Source organism: Chelonia mydas, chromosome 2 (assembly GCF_015237465.2).
Source record: "Chelonia mydas isolate rCheMyd1 chromosome 2, rCheMyd1.pri.v2, whole genome shotgun sequence".
Lineage (NCBI taxonomy): Eukaryota > Metazoa > Chordata > Testudines > Cheloniidae > Chelonia > Chelonia mydas.
Genome location: NC_057850.1, coordinates 142706634 through 142722500, shown reverse-complemented (window position 1 = coordinate 142722500; position 15867 = coordinate 142706634). Strand labels below are relative to the sequence as shown.

The 15867-nt window shown below is 51.8% G+C and overlaps 1 protein-coding gene across 4 annotated transcripts in view; it reads right to left on the bottom strand.

The window, feature by feature from the left end:
* Positions 1–15867, bottom strand: part of LOC102929953 (sodium-dependent neutral amino acid transporter B(0)AT3) — a 112303-nt gene that overhangs the window by 1481 nt on the left and 94955 nt on the right. For all 4 annotated transcript variants that reach the window (XM_043540294.1, XM_037893374.2, XM_007052654.3 and 1 more), the window contains one exon: positions 3019–3181. In XM_043540294.1, the coding sequence (XP_043396229.1) occupies positions 3019–3181 (163 nt within the window). The remainder of the gene's footprint in view (positions 1–3018; positions 3182–15867) is intronic.

Below are 15867 nucleotides of genomic sequence, written 5' to 3'. Positions count from 1 at the left end.
GTTGCAATTTTAGGTCACAATTTGTCCTTGGCTCTTGTGTGGGTTCAAGAACCCTTCCATCAATTTTGCATGAGGCTTACAAGAATCAAGCAGCAGGTCCAATGCTACCAGGGAGACAAAAGGGACATTTCCCTCCCCACCCCAAATGAACTTCAAAGAGTTACAAATTATTGTCAGAAAGGCCACAATATGTACAGAGTTATTCAGTATGAAGGAGTGGAATAGCAGCAGATTGGAGAGTCTTTATCCTTTATATAAATTATAAATCACAGCAAAATACTGACACAGTAGCCAAATGTTGCTTTTTGAAACTCTCAGAATCCAAGATTTTCCAAGGGTAACAACTGTCCCTTGGATTCCTGGAAGGTTTTGGGGTTTTTTTTTTTTTTTTTTTTAAATAGCTACATCCAGGGATCCCAAAATGCTCATTCTCTGCCCTGCACTCCCCCATAATGGGACCCTAGAACTGGCCCTGCCAAGCAGTGTTCCTTCAGTGTGCCCCTACTGAGAAATATCTTCTCAAATGGGACAAAGAAGAAGCAGGGCCAAAGCCCTGCCCACTTCTCACAACAGTTTACAGGGTGGATGAGACAAACAGAAGGCAGCAGGATGCTCTGTGTTAAAGAACAGTGTTATCTGCCATGTCTCTCTGTAGACTAGGGAGCTCAGGGAAGCACAGTCCTTCTAGGAAGTACTGCTGAGGTAATATGAGTCTATACTACCCCTTTCTAAGGCCTTGTCAGGATTGGAGAACTAAGTTGATTGTAAATGAACCAACTATTTTGGACCAATTGTAACACAAATGATTCAGTGTGTCCATACTACCCGTGCTGAATTTTGTTAAAAGACAGCTTCACTCTTGCTCTTTCTCCACACTTGCGCTCAGTTGCAATGTCCTCTCGGTAACTATCTCACAATACCTGCTACAGCTGTAGATGCTCTGCAGTCGGAAGGATTTTCTGCAGGCAGTGTGGGATACATCTTGAAGCATATGGGACCCCTTGTGGAAGGAGTTATCAAACTTTCACTATCTCCTAGGAAACTCCCATAATTCTCATGGGGGTATCCCAGAACTCGCTTGATGCCAGCACAGTTACTAGGCTGTTTTGTAATATGGAGCCCAGGCGGAATGTTCTGTTGTCTTCTTTGCCAAGGAAGAAACATTTGTGCTGGAGCTTTTGAGGCATCTTCAGTGAGGATGTTGTGAGTATTCTGGGGATTCCTGTAGAAAGTCTTTGACCAATATAAACAGTGCATGCACTTCAATGGGGAAGGTTCTTGCAAGCAGTGCCTTCATGGCTGCAAGCCATACAGCGAGATGCAGTGTACATTGTGGAATTCTTTTGGAACTAGACCACAGCTACAGTTTGGTGGGACCACATAGTTCTCAAGACCTGGGGTAACTGGCAATGGCTGCAGCACCTCATTTTGAGGAAAGTGACATTCCTGGAATGCTTTCCTGTGCTGGTCCCGACCCTGCAGTGGCAGGCAGATATCTAGGTTAAGTGTTATCTACCCTTTTTTGAACACAGAAAAGTGAATGGCAGTTGCTCTGTGGAAGCTGGCCATACCAGATTGCTATTGGTCAGTGGAGAAGTATCATAAAGTTAGGAAGGCAGTGTGGCTTAGTGGACAGAGCACTGCACAGGGATTTAGAAGACCTGGGTTTTAGTCCTTGTTCTTCTGCTGGGTAATAGGCAAGTCACAGCCCTTCTGTGTTTCTCAGTTTTCCCAGCTCTAAAATGGGGATAACAATACTGATATCCTTTATAAAGTGCTTTGAGACCTACCGATGAAAAATACTATGTTCAAGATATGTAGTATTATTTAATCCACCATGGAGATGTGCAAAGACAACCATCATGTTTTTCAGTGTCATGTTATCAAGGTGGCCAATGGTCCATTACTTAATGAGGGACTAGAGCAGTTGGTCTTCCCAAACCATACCAGAACAACTGTGTATCCAGGTGCCCATTCTGTGTCTTCCACGTCAAGCCAAAGACTACATTAAAAGATGGAGTATAGCTATTTGATGATATGGACCTTAGTAGATCCAAGGACCTCTAGATCAGATGGCCTGGAAAAATGTATGATGTGAGAATTTCTAAGGATTTAGTACTCTTTTAGAGAGAGTCAAATAGAACTCTTCGTAATAATCTTGGGACTAATTGTGATATTGGGGGCCCTGCATAGCCACTACTACCCTGGATTATGGGACCTTGTACCGAAAATGTGCACAAAGCAAATAAGAAGATTCAACTGAGCAGATGCTGGGTGTAAACTGAGTGTGTTTTGGGGGGATGGTAGGCCAGCTGGAGATGACTTTTGACTTGCAATTACTGTTTTGCTTATTTGTTTTCTCCTTAATTTCTGCATTTTGCACAATGTATGGGAAAATAAAGGTATTTAAAAAGAATGAAATGTGCACACCTCCACTTTTGCACAAATGGACTTGAGAGTAGAGCTGGACAAATAATTGATTTTCAGTTCAGCCAGCAAACAGAAAAATCAGAAGTAGTATGTAGTTTGGTTCTGAAAAAAGTTTGGAATTTGTTTTGGAAAAGTCCAGTCAGCTTCAGAAATGTGTATGTGTTCCCCTCATCACCTTTAGGCCAGTTGTTATGGCACTTGCCTTGGGATATGGGAGACCCAGCTTTTGAGTCCCTCTGCTGAAGAAGGAACATTAACTCACTGCTCTCCCCTCTGAAGTGAGCATCATAACCACCAGGCTATCGACTCTTTGTGGTTGGATTGCTCTCAGTTGCTATTGTTGAAGCTGTTCCATATAAATATTTAGTACTCATTGGACCAAAACGAAAGACAAATTGACTTTTTAGCCTGGTGATTAGGGAGGTAGGAGATATGGATTCAAGTGTCTCCTCTGAACCAGGAAGACAGAAGATTCGAATTACATCTCCTACCTCCCAGGTGAATGCCTTAATTTGGAAGCATCAGGAGATAGAAGAGTATAACAATGTTTTTTGAAAATAAATGGATTAAAAATATTGGACAACATACATATTTAGGATTCCAGGCTCCATAGCTTGGTTGCTTCTGTGTCTGAAGGGTAACAAAGGCAATAAAGACTGTAAGCATTAGCAGAGGGCTAATAATTCTCCACGACACCTGCCAGTAGAAGTTTGGTTGTCGTCCTGTCATCCATTTCACATCATCACTGAACCTATGACCAAATAATGTTTAAGATTATTTTTAGATTTATACAATTTTTTTTTACATTTTTATTGAGAAGTATATTATATATTCTTATGTCCTTACCCTGGATTTTAATTAATAACAAAAACCTTTAAGTTACAAGTAAGAGGCCAGATCCTCAGCTTGTGATTTCCATACTTTTTAAATGTTTGAATTGTTCTATAAATCTGCTCAGTGGTATGTGTGCACATGTATTGCTCTTAGAAACCTTAAACCAGATGCTCAGCTGGATGCAACTGTATTTACATCAGCTGAGGATTAACCCTTCTCCCCCCAACTAATACAGCGCACACACATCTTAAAAAGAAATTATCAGTGACCATCCCTTTATCTGTGCCCCCAAATTGGTGTTACGATGGCAGTGTCTCAGCCAGCTTCCACTGAAATCAGGGTCTAATCTTTGATATTACTGGGATCTGGACTGAACTTTAATATGCGTTTTAAACATGATAAATATGAATAATATAACTGCATGTATCATTGTGTATTATCAAGTTTGATGGTTTTTTATTACATGAACAGTTTGTTTTAATGTATAGGACAGATTTATAATCTGGAGTGAGAATTATGTTTATTCTATGTTCAAACAGTGGTTTTGTCTCCAATTATATTAGTCTAATTAGAGAAAGTTGGAATTATTTTGTTCATTAGAAAGTCTGTTTGGATGTCTTTATACTCTATGGGTTCTGGGGGACAGATTAGACAGATTGATGAAATTCAAATACTATTGAATCAAATATATTTTGTGGATAGTATTATGTAAGGCCAGACTTTTTCCAACTCTACATTAAAATCTCTAAATATTTAATACAGATAGCTTAGCGGAATCTATCTACTGAATGCTTAAGTTTGTTTAGACTTTGTAGTGATTGTGAGTGTTGATGCAGGGGGCACAGTTAAGTTTGCCTGGGTATCAGTCAGTGGCTTTTTTTTTTTCTTCCTACTTTAATTGTGTGCTTGAGGGATGGGAAGGTGTTTGGTGAGAGAGATCTGATTATTAAGGTTGGTGTTAAATTATTTAGGAAACTTTACCTTTTGATTTACAATTTTTAATTTTTAAATTGATTACAAAATATTTAAAGGTATGTCTTCTCATGAATTACACTTAGCAGCTTCTGTAGTAGTTAAACAACTTTTTATTTAAATTCCTATTTTAAAAATGTTTTAAGTGAAGCTTCTGTTAAAATTTAAATGGGAAGTGATACCCATAATGCCTGCAAAACCTCTGTTCTATATAGATGCTATATGCCCTATATTTAAGGCCACATTTTATTCATGGGTATTTTCAGTAAAAGTCATGGACAGGTCACGGGCAGTAAACAAAAATTCACCACCTGTGACCAGTCCATGACTTGTACTGTATACCCCTGACTAAATCTTGAGGGGCTGGCAGCCCAGGGGCTGCCTCAGATGCTCGGGGGGGGGGGGGGGCTACAGGTGCTTGGGGGATGCAGCCAGGGAGGTGCCATGGGTGCTTGGAGGGGGAGCGGCCTGGGAGGTGCCGTGGGTGCGGAGGGGATGGGGTTGGCAGGCTCAACATTGCTCCCCAGAAGCGGTGATATGTCTGTCACTCAGCTCCTAGCTCCGCATGCTGTCCAGACCCAAACGCCACCTCCGCAGCTCCCATTGTCCAGGAACCATGGCCAATGGGAGCTGCAAGGGTAGTGCCTGCAGGTTGAGGCAGCATACAGAGTTAGGAGCTGAGGGAGAGACATCTTGCTGCTTCTGGGGAGCCCCCCCAAGGTAAGCAACACCCAGAACCCTCACCCCCTCCTGCACCCCAACCCCCCTCCCATATCTAAACTCCTGCTGCTGCTGGGGAGGGGAGGGGGCTCTGGCCTGAGACTGCCCCAGCAGACCCCAGGCCAGCTGCACCGGCCACTGCAGAAGTCCCGGAGGTCCCAGAAAGTCACAGAATCAGTGACTTCCGTGACCTTCCTGACAGATTCGCAGCCTTACAGATATTCCATAAAAAACTGATAAAAGAATAAGAAGTCGGTAAAGTGAGATACTCAAAAATAAAAATAAAGTGTCAAGATTAAGGTTGTCCATTCAACCTTATGAACAACCACCATCATCTGTGATGATGCTTCTCTTAATGATTGAGGAAGAGTAGTAGTTTTAACCAGACTATTAACAAATTAAATAATTTTTAAACAAAACAAGAATAATTTGTAAAGTTACTGGGCTCCGCTTTTGGTGCTTCATTTCTTGGATTCTCTGATTTCCTGAGCTGCTAAGATATCCAGGGACTAAATCTGGGGGTTATGATATCTGACAATTACATAGTAGCCTTTGCAGAATTCTATTCCTTGGTAAAAGGCAAGGAGAAAGTATAACCATTATAAATATAGACAATTATAAAGAAAGAGGTAAGCACATAAGTTTTAGTCAAAGGATTAATTTCAGGCCATAAGGGAATTTATTTAATTTATATATATTGTGACAAAGCTCTGTCCTTGCCTCCATGGGTCCCATGTTTCCTGGTGGATTTCGCTAGCATCAGAGGCTCACTGTGACCCTCCACGTAACCCCTCTCTCTCTAGAGACAAGGGTCACAGTCTACTGAGTCATTTTCATCATAAGCCAGCGAGGGAGGTGAGGAGAAGTTATCCTTCCTTGCACAGTCTCCGTTGTCTCCCAGTCTCAGTGATTAATCAGGGGGCAAAGGTGGGGGGGAGCCTGGGCCCACCCTCTACTCCGGGCTCCAGCCCAGGGACCCTAATAGTATCAGCTATGGTAGCTGACCCTTTAGAAACATGACATGTACAATTCCCTGGGCTACTTCCCCCACAGTAGCCCTCGCTTCCTCAAGCTCCACTTCACCCTTACCTCAGGGCCTCCTTCCTTGTGCCCGATATGGTGTGTACTACTCAACCTCTCCAACAGCACGACTTCCTCCCACAGCTCCTGACATGCATATCCACCTGACTAACTGGGAGGCTTTTAACTAGTTTCAGCCAGCCCCTGATTGACTTCAGGTGTCCCAAGCAGCCTAGCCTTCTCCCTGCCTTCTGGAAAGTTCTTAATTGGCCCCAGGTGTCTTAATTGACCTGGAGCAGCTGCCATTTCACTTATTCTGGTACCAGGGATTTGTTTAGCCTGGAGCTAATGTATCTATCTCCCACTACTTTTTCGTAGCCATCTGGCTTTGTCCCTTCACAATATATAAATTTTATATAAAAAAATGCCAAAAGAAAAATAAATATCTTGACATGAAGATTTTTTTCCTGATATATGAAGAAATTTAGACAGACAGACAGTGAGTGGAGATTTTAAAGGGCATGTCAGGGAGAACAAATAATAGATAAGTTTGCTTGTTGCCTGAAGGAAGTTGTGAAGAGAAGAGTGTGGGGAAAGGATTCCTTTCCTCCCAGGTACTTTGGGAGAGTCCACATGTGCAGCCCATCTGGGTGTTACACTGAGGAGAGTATTTGGTGCTTACTGTAAAGTTCTGAAAATGTTACAATAAATGGAAAGATACAATAATACATTAAAAACAAACCCACGTCTAACAGCATGAAGGTTCTTTTAAGGTTGGGGGAGAACAGGGTACCACTCCAGCTGTACAAACTGTGAGATGGCTAAAGTAGACCCTGGCCCCCCATTCCAGCTGGTAGCTATCTTCGGCGGCCAGATCTGTGTGGGTCTCCTGCAGGAAAACTACTGGGTACCTTCCCTCCCGAAGGAAGGAGAGCACCTGGCACCTGCGGAGACCCAGCCTACAGCATTCAACGTTGCAAAGATGATAGGTGCCATGAGAAGGGCTGGGGGGGGATCTGCACCAGCAGGGATGCTCACAGCCCCCATTGGGCCACACAGCAAACTATGACCTACCTCGTAGGCGAGCAAGGAGTCACGGAAGCCGTGGACCCACTGGTAGGCTGCAGTGGCCTGCTTCCCAGTCCTTTTACCCTCCCCCATGAGGGCCCTCAGGGATTTGATGAAAATCCCTCCCAATCACTGGAGGGCAAGCTGCACCTTGTTGTGGGAGCTATGGGCATCTTCCAGAAACTCCCACAGCTCCTCTCGCAGCATATGGGGGGGGGGTCGTCACTGGCCCCTGGCCTTCCTATACTGGTTGCTGGTATACTGGCTTACCTATACTGGTTGCAATATTGGAGACTTGGATTAGGATGCGTTGGAGAAGATGGATTTCTGTCTGGCCTCTCTCAGTCCCAAGAGAGAACCACCACTTAAACAAAGAGCACAAACAAAAGCCCCTCTCTCTCCCCCCCTCCCCCGCCAAGATTTGAAAGTATCTTGTCCCCTTATTGGTCCTTTGGGTCAGGTGCCAGCCAGGTTAGCTGAGCTTCTTAACCCTTTACAGGTAACAGGATGTTGCCTCTGGCCAGGAGGGATTTTATAGCACTGTATACAGAAAGGTGTTTACCTTTCCCTTTATATTTATGACAGGGCCCCTGCCAGAGAAGGAGGTCGGTTGCCCCGCACCAACGAGGGATGCCCCGGTGACTTGGGTCCCAGCTGCGAGGCACTGGCTGTCGCCTCAGTAGGCTTGGCAGCGGGGTACTGCCTGTGGCCAGGCAGATGGAACAATCTGGGGGACCCTCAGAGGAGGGAGCAGAAGCAGCGGTTAGGGGGTGGGAGCATGGGGAAAGGGGGGCTGGGGTGAGGTCACCCAGATCGAGGCCTGCTGGCAGAGGGTCATCCTCCCCCTGGGTGACCAGGGTCTTGATCTCCTCATAGAGAGAAGGGAGATCGCCTTCCACCACTCCGGGTTTGTCCCCAACAGCACCTGAAGTGAAGGTTGCCTCGGGGCTCGCAGGGGCTTCAGATGTTAAGGGGGCAGAAGGGGCTCCATCGGGGGCCTCTGTGGGAAGGGACTCCAGTGCAGGGGGGGGCACTTCTCTCCGGTGCTGCCATGTCTTCCCCAGCCAGCACCGGTGGATGGAACACACCTGTGGGCAAGGTGGAAGGCTCGGCAGCGGTGCCCCGCTTCCTGGTCTTCCAGGGGGCCTCTGAATCAGATGGAAGGAGCAGAGCTCAAGCCTTCCACTTGCCCCGCTTCCCCGGTACTAGGGCCCAGTCCTCCATGGCATCATCTGGGGACTGGCTAACAGGGATCGGGTCTAGGGGTAGAGGCAATGGATCAGGGACTTGGGGAGGTAATGGTGGGGCAGTATGAGGGAGGAAAGATTGCCCCTGGGGTGGGCCCTCTCATGTCCTGTGGTATCTCCATCACACCTTCCTCCCTGCCAGATTGCAGGCAGCGGAGGCAGGGCTCTCCTACTCGGCTGGGCTTACTGGGGGAGGTACCCCTTGGGCCTGAGCAGGAGCAGTGGTGGGTTGGGAAGGAGGAGGGGTGGCACCAGGCAATGACAGGGACGGCGCCCTGCTGGATGCTCCTCCGTGCCAGGCCAAGGGGCAGTCCCTCTGGACGTGTCCCATTGCTCAGTAGAGGTATCACCGGGCCTCCCCCATGGAATAATCTACCCAGTAGCGGGTCCCCAGAGTCTTTGCAGCCCAGTGGGAGAGGGCTAATCATGGATATGGGTTTCCCCAGGGTAGAGTGGGTAACAGGGCAGCATTGGGAAGGAAGGGAGGGACGGAGGTCAGGACTACTCAGACACCCAGATCCTCCAGCGGCTCCAGGGGGATGAACATGGCCCCCACTGCCAGGCCCTTCTCCACTGCCTCCTGGGCGGCAGCCTCCAATGCTAGGAAGAACACAACCTTTCCATACATCTTGGAGGCTGCTACAATGGCTGTGGGCCCCACCACCCTCACCAACGCCCACATGTAGGTCTCCACGTGAGGTAAGGCGGGCACCAGGAGGCAAGGAGTTCCAAGAGATCCCGGACCAGATACAGGTTGTCGAAGATGGTGCAGCCTGGGACGGTGTAGGTCTGGTCTGGGTGGATCACATCTGCCAGCACGGACCCCAGCCGCAGCGAGATGGCTTTCACTATGACCTTGTAGTCCATGCTGAGGAGTGAGACGGGACGCCAGTTTCGTAAATCGCGGAGGTCCCCCTTCTTCGGCAGCAAGGCGAGCACCGCTCGCCTGCACGACAGAGGGAGGACCCCGCCCTGCAAAGACTCAGCCCAGACAGTGACTAGGTCTGGGCCGAGGATGTCCCAGAACGCGCGGTAAAACTCCACGGTCAGCCCGTCCATGCCCGGAGATTTATTGGTGGGCATGCGGCGGAGGGCTTCCGAGAACTCGGCCAGGGTGAGAGGCAGCTCTAGCCGCTCTCGGTCGCCCACGCTGACCATGGGGAGGTCCTCCCAGAGCACCCCGCAAGCGCCAGGATCGGTCGGATCTGGGGAGAAAAGGCTTGTGTAGAAGTCGCGGGCCCTCCCACACATCTCCTCCGGATCCGTGAGGGGGGTGCCGTCTTCCGCTAGAAGGCAGGTGACGTGCTTCTTGGCCCCCCTCGTTTTCTCCAGGGCATAGAAGAAGCGGGAGCCGCGGTCCATCTCCCGAAGGAGGCGGATGCGGGACCGGACGAAGGCACCTCAGGCCCGATGGTCCTCGAGGGCCCAGAGCTCCTCCCGCTTCTCCTGGCATGCCCCACAGAGGGATGGAACCTCGGGGCTGGTGACCAGAAGCCTCTCTAGCTCTAAGACCTCCTGTTCCAGCTGCCCTATTGCTGCATCCCTCCATCAGCTGGCGCCCCGGGTGTAGTCACGGCAGAAGAGCCAGGCGCGCACCTTCCCCAGGTCCCACCACAGCCGCGCCGAGAAAGAGGCACACCACTGCTCTTGCCAGGCCAGCCAGAACTCCCAGAAGGATGCCACGAAGCCCACATCCTCTGACAAGCTGTAGTTAAAATGCCAAATAGGCCAGCCCCGGCCTCTCTGCACAGAGAGAGGCCATCACAGTGGCTAAATGATGATCGGAGAAAGGGGCCAGCTGGATGCTGGAGGAGTGGGCCCGTGAAAGGTGGAAACGTGATAAGTAGATGCGGTCCAACCAGGAGTGTCGCGACCGATGGGCCTCCACCTGGACAAAGGTGAACGTCGAGACGTCATCCGGGTGGTGGTCACGCCAGACGTCCACCAGGGAGTGATGGTCGACTATCTCCCGGAAGATGTCCGAGGCAGCTGGGCACTGCTCGGTCCCAGAGTGGTCCCGCTCCTCGAGGGTAGTATTAAAGTCCCCGCCCAGGATCAGGCACTCATGAGGATCCAAGGTGCTGACGAAGGCGGACGCCTGCTGAAAGAAATGCAGCTGATCCGGGCCCGATGTCGGGGCATAGATGTTAACAAGGTTGACCACAAGCCCCTCCATGAGGAACCAGAGGTGCAACAGGCGGCCCGGCACAGCCTCGGCGACCCCCAGCACCTCGGGCCGTAGGTCGGGGGAGAACAGGGTCGCCACTCCAGCCGTATGAACTGTGAGATGGCTAAAGTAAATCCCGTGCCCCCCATTCCAGCTGCCAGCTGTCTTCGGAAGCCGGATCCGTATGGGTCTCCTGAAGGAAAATCACAGAGTACCCCCCATCCCGGAGGAAGGGGAGCACCTGGCACCTGCGGAAACCCATCCTACAGCCCCGGGTGTTGAACGTTGCAATGGTGAGAGGTGCCATGAGGAGGGCTGGGGGCAGGGGGGGAGATCCTCACCGACAGGGATGCTCACGGCTCCCAACGGGCCACACAACAATCCGTGACCTACCCCATAGGTGAATAAGGAGTCATGGAAGAGGCGGACCCGCTGGTAAGCCGCGGCGGCCTACTTCCCAGTCCTTTTAGCCTCCCCCATGAGGGCCCTCGCAGCCTGGAGGATTTGATGGAAGTCCCCCCATCACTGGAGAGCGAGTTGCACCTTGTTACGGGAGCCATGGACGTCCTCCAGGAACTCCTGCAGCTCCTCTCGTAGCGTATGGGGGCCCGGGGTCACTAGCCCCCAGCTTTCCTCAGGAGGGACCACTGACACAGCCCCGTGGCCCACTGAAACAGGCAGGCAAGGGGCGGACCCCCGACGTGGCACCCGATGGGCTGGCGCCACGCAGCCCCCCTCAAACCCCAGCTCAATTGGGGGCAGCGGAGGGAAGATAGGAGTCCCTGGTGAGTCGGGACAGGGAAATACAGAGGCCGCTCCCTGGGAGCTATCCTCTGGGAGTGAGGAGATGACGGTCCCAGGGGCAGCAATGATATCATGGGAGGTGGAGGGGACAGGGATCCAGAGTAAGAGCAGGGCAGGGGTCGGGAGCAGAATCAGGGAGAGGGGCAAAGACAGGATCCTGGGCCCCAGTAGCCAGGCCGCTGGGAAATGGCCCCTCTCAGTCAAGCTCAGGGATCTGGGGGGTGGGAAGGGGGCCCTCTGTGATGCCGGGCTCTGGCTCCATTGCCGGCGTAGTAGCAACGGCATCGTCAGTGGGGTCCCTACCCGGGAAGGAGGTCGGTTGCCCCATGCCCACGAGGGACATCCCATGGGGCTCGGGTCCCAGCCGCATGGCACTGGCCATCGCCTCAGTAGGCTCGGCGGCCGTCAGCAGGGTGTCACCCGTGGCCGGGCAGATGGAGGAGCCCAGGGAACCCTCAGAGGTGGAAGCGGAAGCAGCGGTTAGGGGCAGGGAGCATGGAGAAGGGGGGGCCAGGGTGAGGTCGCTCAGATCGAGGCCTGCTGGCAGACGGTCATCCTCCCCCTGGGTGACCGGGATCAGACCCAGGGCCTCGATCTCCTCGTAGATGGAAGGGAGCTCTCCTTCCACCACCCCAGAGTTCTCCCCACCAGTGCCCGAAGCGACACTCACCTCGGGGCTCACAGGGGCTCCAGATGGTAACGGGGCAGGAGGGGCTCCATCGGGGGCCTTGGAGGGAAGGGACTCAATTTCCTGGTGCTGGAGGAACCAACTAGGGGCAGAGCTCTTCTTGACCTGCTGCTCACAAACCGGGAAGAATTAGTAGGGGAAGCAAAAGTGGATGGGAACCTGGGAGGCAGTGACCATGAAATGGTCAAGTTCAGGATCCTGACACAAGGAAGAAAGAAAAGCAGCAGAATACGGACCTTGGAGTTCAGAAAAGCAGACTTTGACTCCCTCAGGGAACTGATGGGCAAGATCCCCTGGGAGAATAACATGAGGGGGAAAGGAGTCCAGGAGAGCTGGCTGTATTTTAAAGAATCCTTATTGAGGTTACGGGGACAAACCATCCCGATGTGTAGAAAGAATAGTAAATATGGCAGGCGACCAGCTTGGCATAACAGTGAAATCCTTGCTGATCTTAAGCACAAAAAAAAAGAGGCTTACAAGAAGTGGAAGATTGGACAAATGACCAGGGATGAGTATATAAATATTGCTAGGGCATGTAGGAATGGAATCAGGAAGGCTAAATCACACCTGGAGTTGCAGCTAGCAAGAGATGTTAAGAGTAACTTCAGGTATGTTGGCAATAAGAAGAAAGCCAAGGAAAGTGTGGGCCCCTTACTGAATGAGGGAGGCAACCTAGTGACAGAGGATGTGGAAAAAGCTAATGTACTCAATACTTTTTTTGCCTGTCTTCACAAACAAGGTCAGCTCCCAGACTACTGCACTGGGCAGCACAGCATGGGGAGGAGATAGCCAGCCCTCTGTGAAGGAAGAAGTGGTTCAGTACTATTTAGAAAAACTGGACGTGCACAAGTCTATGGGGCCAGATGCGTTGCATCCGAGAGTGCTAAAGTGATCAGGAACAGTCAGCATGGATTCACCAAGGGAAAGTCATGCCTGACTAATCTAATCTAATCATGCCTTCTATGATGAGATAACTGGTTCTGTGGATGAAGGGAAAGCAGTGGACGTGTTATTCCTTGACTTTAGCAAAGCTTTTGACACGGTCTCCCACAATATTCTTGTCAGCAAGTTAAAGAAGTATGGGCTGGATGGATGCACTACAAGGTGGGTAGAAAGTTGGCTAGATTGTCGGGCTCAACAGGTAGTGATCAATGGCTCCATGTCTAGTTGGCAGCTGGTATCTAGTGGAGTGCCCCAAGGGTCAGTCCTGGGGCTGGTTTTGTTGAATATCTTCATTAATGATCTGGAGAATGGTGTGGATTGCACCCTCAGCAAGTTTGCAGATGACACTAAACTGGGAGAAGTGGTAGATACGCTGGAGGGTAGGGATAGGATACAGATGGACCTAGACAAATTGGAGGATTGGGCCAAAAGAAACCTGATGAGGTTCAACAAGGACAAGTGCAGAGTCCTGCACTTAGGACGGAAAAATCCAATGCACCGCTACAGACTAGGGACCGAATGGCTAGGCAGCAGTTCTGCAGAGAAGGACCTAGGGGTGACAGTGGACAAGAAGCTGGATATGAGTCAACAGTGTGCCCTTGTTGCCAAGAAGGCCAATGGCATTTTGGGGTGTATAAGTAGGGGCATTGCCAGCAGATCGAGGGACGTGATCGTTTCCCTCTATTCGACATTGGTGAGGCCTCATCAGGAGTACTGTGTCCAGTTTTGGGCCTCACACTACAAAAAGGATGTGGAGAAATTGGAGAGAGTCCAGCGAAGGGCAACAAAAATTATTAGGGGACTGGAACACATGACTTATGAGGAGAGGCTGAGGGACCTGGGATTGTTTATTCTATGGAAGAGAAGAATGAGGGGGGATTTGATAGCTGCTTTTAACTACCTGAAAGGTGGATCCAAAGAGGATGGATCTAGACTATTCTCAGTGATAGCAGATGACAGGACAAGGAGTAATGGTCTCAAGTTGCAGTGGGGGGGGGGTTTAGGTTGGATATTAGGAAAAACTTTTTCACTAGGAGGGTGGTGAAACACTGGAATGCGTTACCTAGGGAGGTGATGGAATCCCCTTCCTTAGAAGTTTTTAAGGTCAGGCTTGACAAAGCCCTGGCTGGGATGATTTAGTTGAGATTGGTCCTGCTCTGGGCAGGGGGTTGGACTAGATGGCCTCCAGAGGTCCCTTCCAACTCTGTTATTCTATGACTCCAATTGAAGGGCGGTACTGCCCTCCCATGCTGCCACGTCTTCCCCAGCTGGTACCGGGGGATGGAACGCACCTGCGGGCAAGGCAGAAGGCTCGGCATCGGTGCCCCCCTTTCTGGTCTTCCAGGGGGCTTCTGCATCAGTGGAAAGGAGCGGAGCTCGAGCCTTCCACTTGCCACGCTTCCCGTGGACTAGGGCCCGGCCTTCCATGACATCATCGGGGGGGGGGGCGGCTAACAGGGGTCAGGTCGGGGGGCAGGGGTGATGGTTCAGGGACTGTGGGAGGCAGCGGTGGGGCGGCATGAGGGAGGGAAGATTCCCCCAGGGCGGGCCCTCTCCCATGCTCGGCAGTATCCCTGCCACACCCTCCTCTTCGGGCCCTGCTGGATTGCAGGCAGCAAAGGCAGGGCTCTCCCACTTGTCTGTGCACACTGGGGAAAGCACCCCTTGGGCCCGAGCGGGAGCACTGGTGGACTGAGTAGGAGGAGGGGCAGCTCTGGGTGCCGGGCAGCCAGGAGTGCCAGTGATGATGGGGTCGGTGCCCCGCCAGGGCTGAGGGGTCCCAGATGCCCCTCCTTGCCGGGCCAAGGGGCAGTCCCTCCGGATGTGCCCAATCACCTGGCAGAAGTAGCACCGGGGCCTCCCCCGTGCAATAATGCACCCGGTAATGGGCCCCCTGGTAGGGGACCAAGAATGACCCCTCAAGCGCCTCTCCATCACACGCCGCTGCCGGGGGAACAAGAGGACATGATGGAGGGAGGGGTCTTTGCAGCCCAGTGAGAGAGGGCTCACGACAGAGATGTGTTTCCCCAGGGTGGAGAGGGCAGGTAATAGGACGGCATTGGGGAGAGACGGAGGTCAGGACCAGGCGGACGCCCAGGTCATCCAGTGGCTCCAGGGGGACGAACACACTCCCCACCACCAGGTCCTTCTCCACCGCCTCCTGGGCGGTGGCCTCCGATGCTAAGAAGAAGACGACCTTGCCATACATTTTGGAGGCCACCACAATGGCCATGGGCCCCACCACCCTCACCAACGCCCACACGTAGGTCTCCATATGAGGCGAGGCAGGCACCAGGAGGCAACAGACGCCATGCTTTCTGGTCATAGTGGGAAAGGGGCCCCGGCCGCTATAGATGGTAGCGGAGGCGGTGGATGGGAGAGATGACATAGTCACAGGCGGGGGGGGGCTGCCACCACCTGGGCTTACGCCCTGGGAGCCAGGGGAGGGACACCCGCAGAGCTGGTGGAGGGAGCAGCGGGTAGGGACACGCGGCCGGTGACGGGGCCGCAGCAGTGGGGGCAGTCCCTGCCATGGAGGGCCTGGTCTTTTTAGCGGGTTCCTTCCCGCCAGCTGGGGGGGCTCCCCCAGAATTGGAGGGGGCGAGGGACGTGGCAGTAGTGGAGGTCACCCCGTTGCCCGCCACTGCTGGCACCCCAGTGGGGGCGGTGGCAGGTGGTTTGGCAGCGGCGGTTGAGGTAGAGGCCTGTGGGGGGGGGATGGAGGGGCAGCCAGGGCTACTGGAGGGGCCCCACCCACCATGTCCCCTGCCATAATGAACAGGGAGGGGGGGGAAAACACCAGAGAGAGGAGGGGAAAGGGGAAGCAGGTCAACCACTCCTCCCTGCAAGGCTGCAGGCAGGGGAGGAGGGCGCCCAAAGGGGTGGGCTGGGCAGGGGGGCTATCAAGGGCTCGTGGGGGACAGTCACCGACTCAGAATAGAAATCCGGCTCCTCTAGCTGCGCTAGGGGAGGGG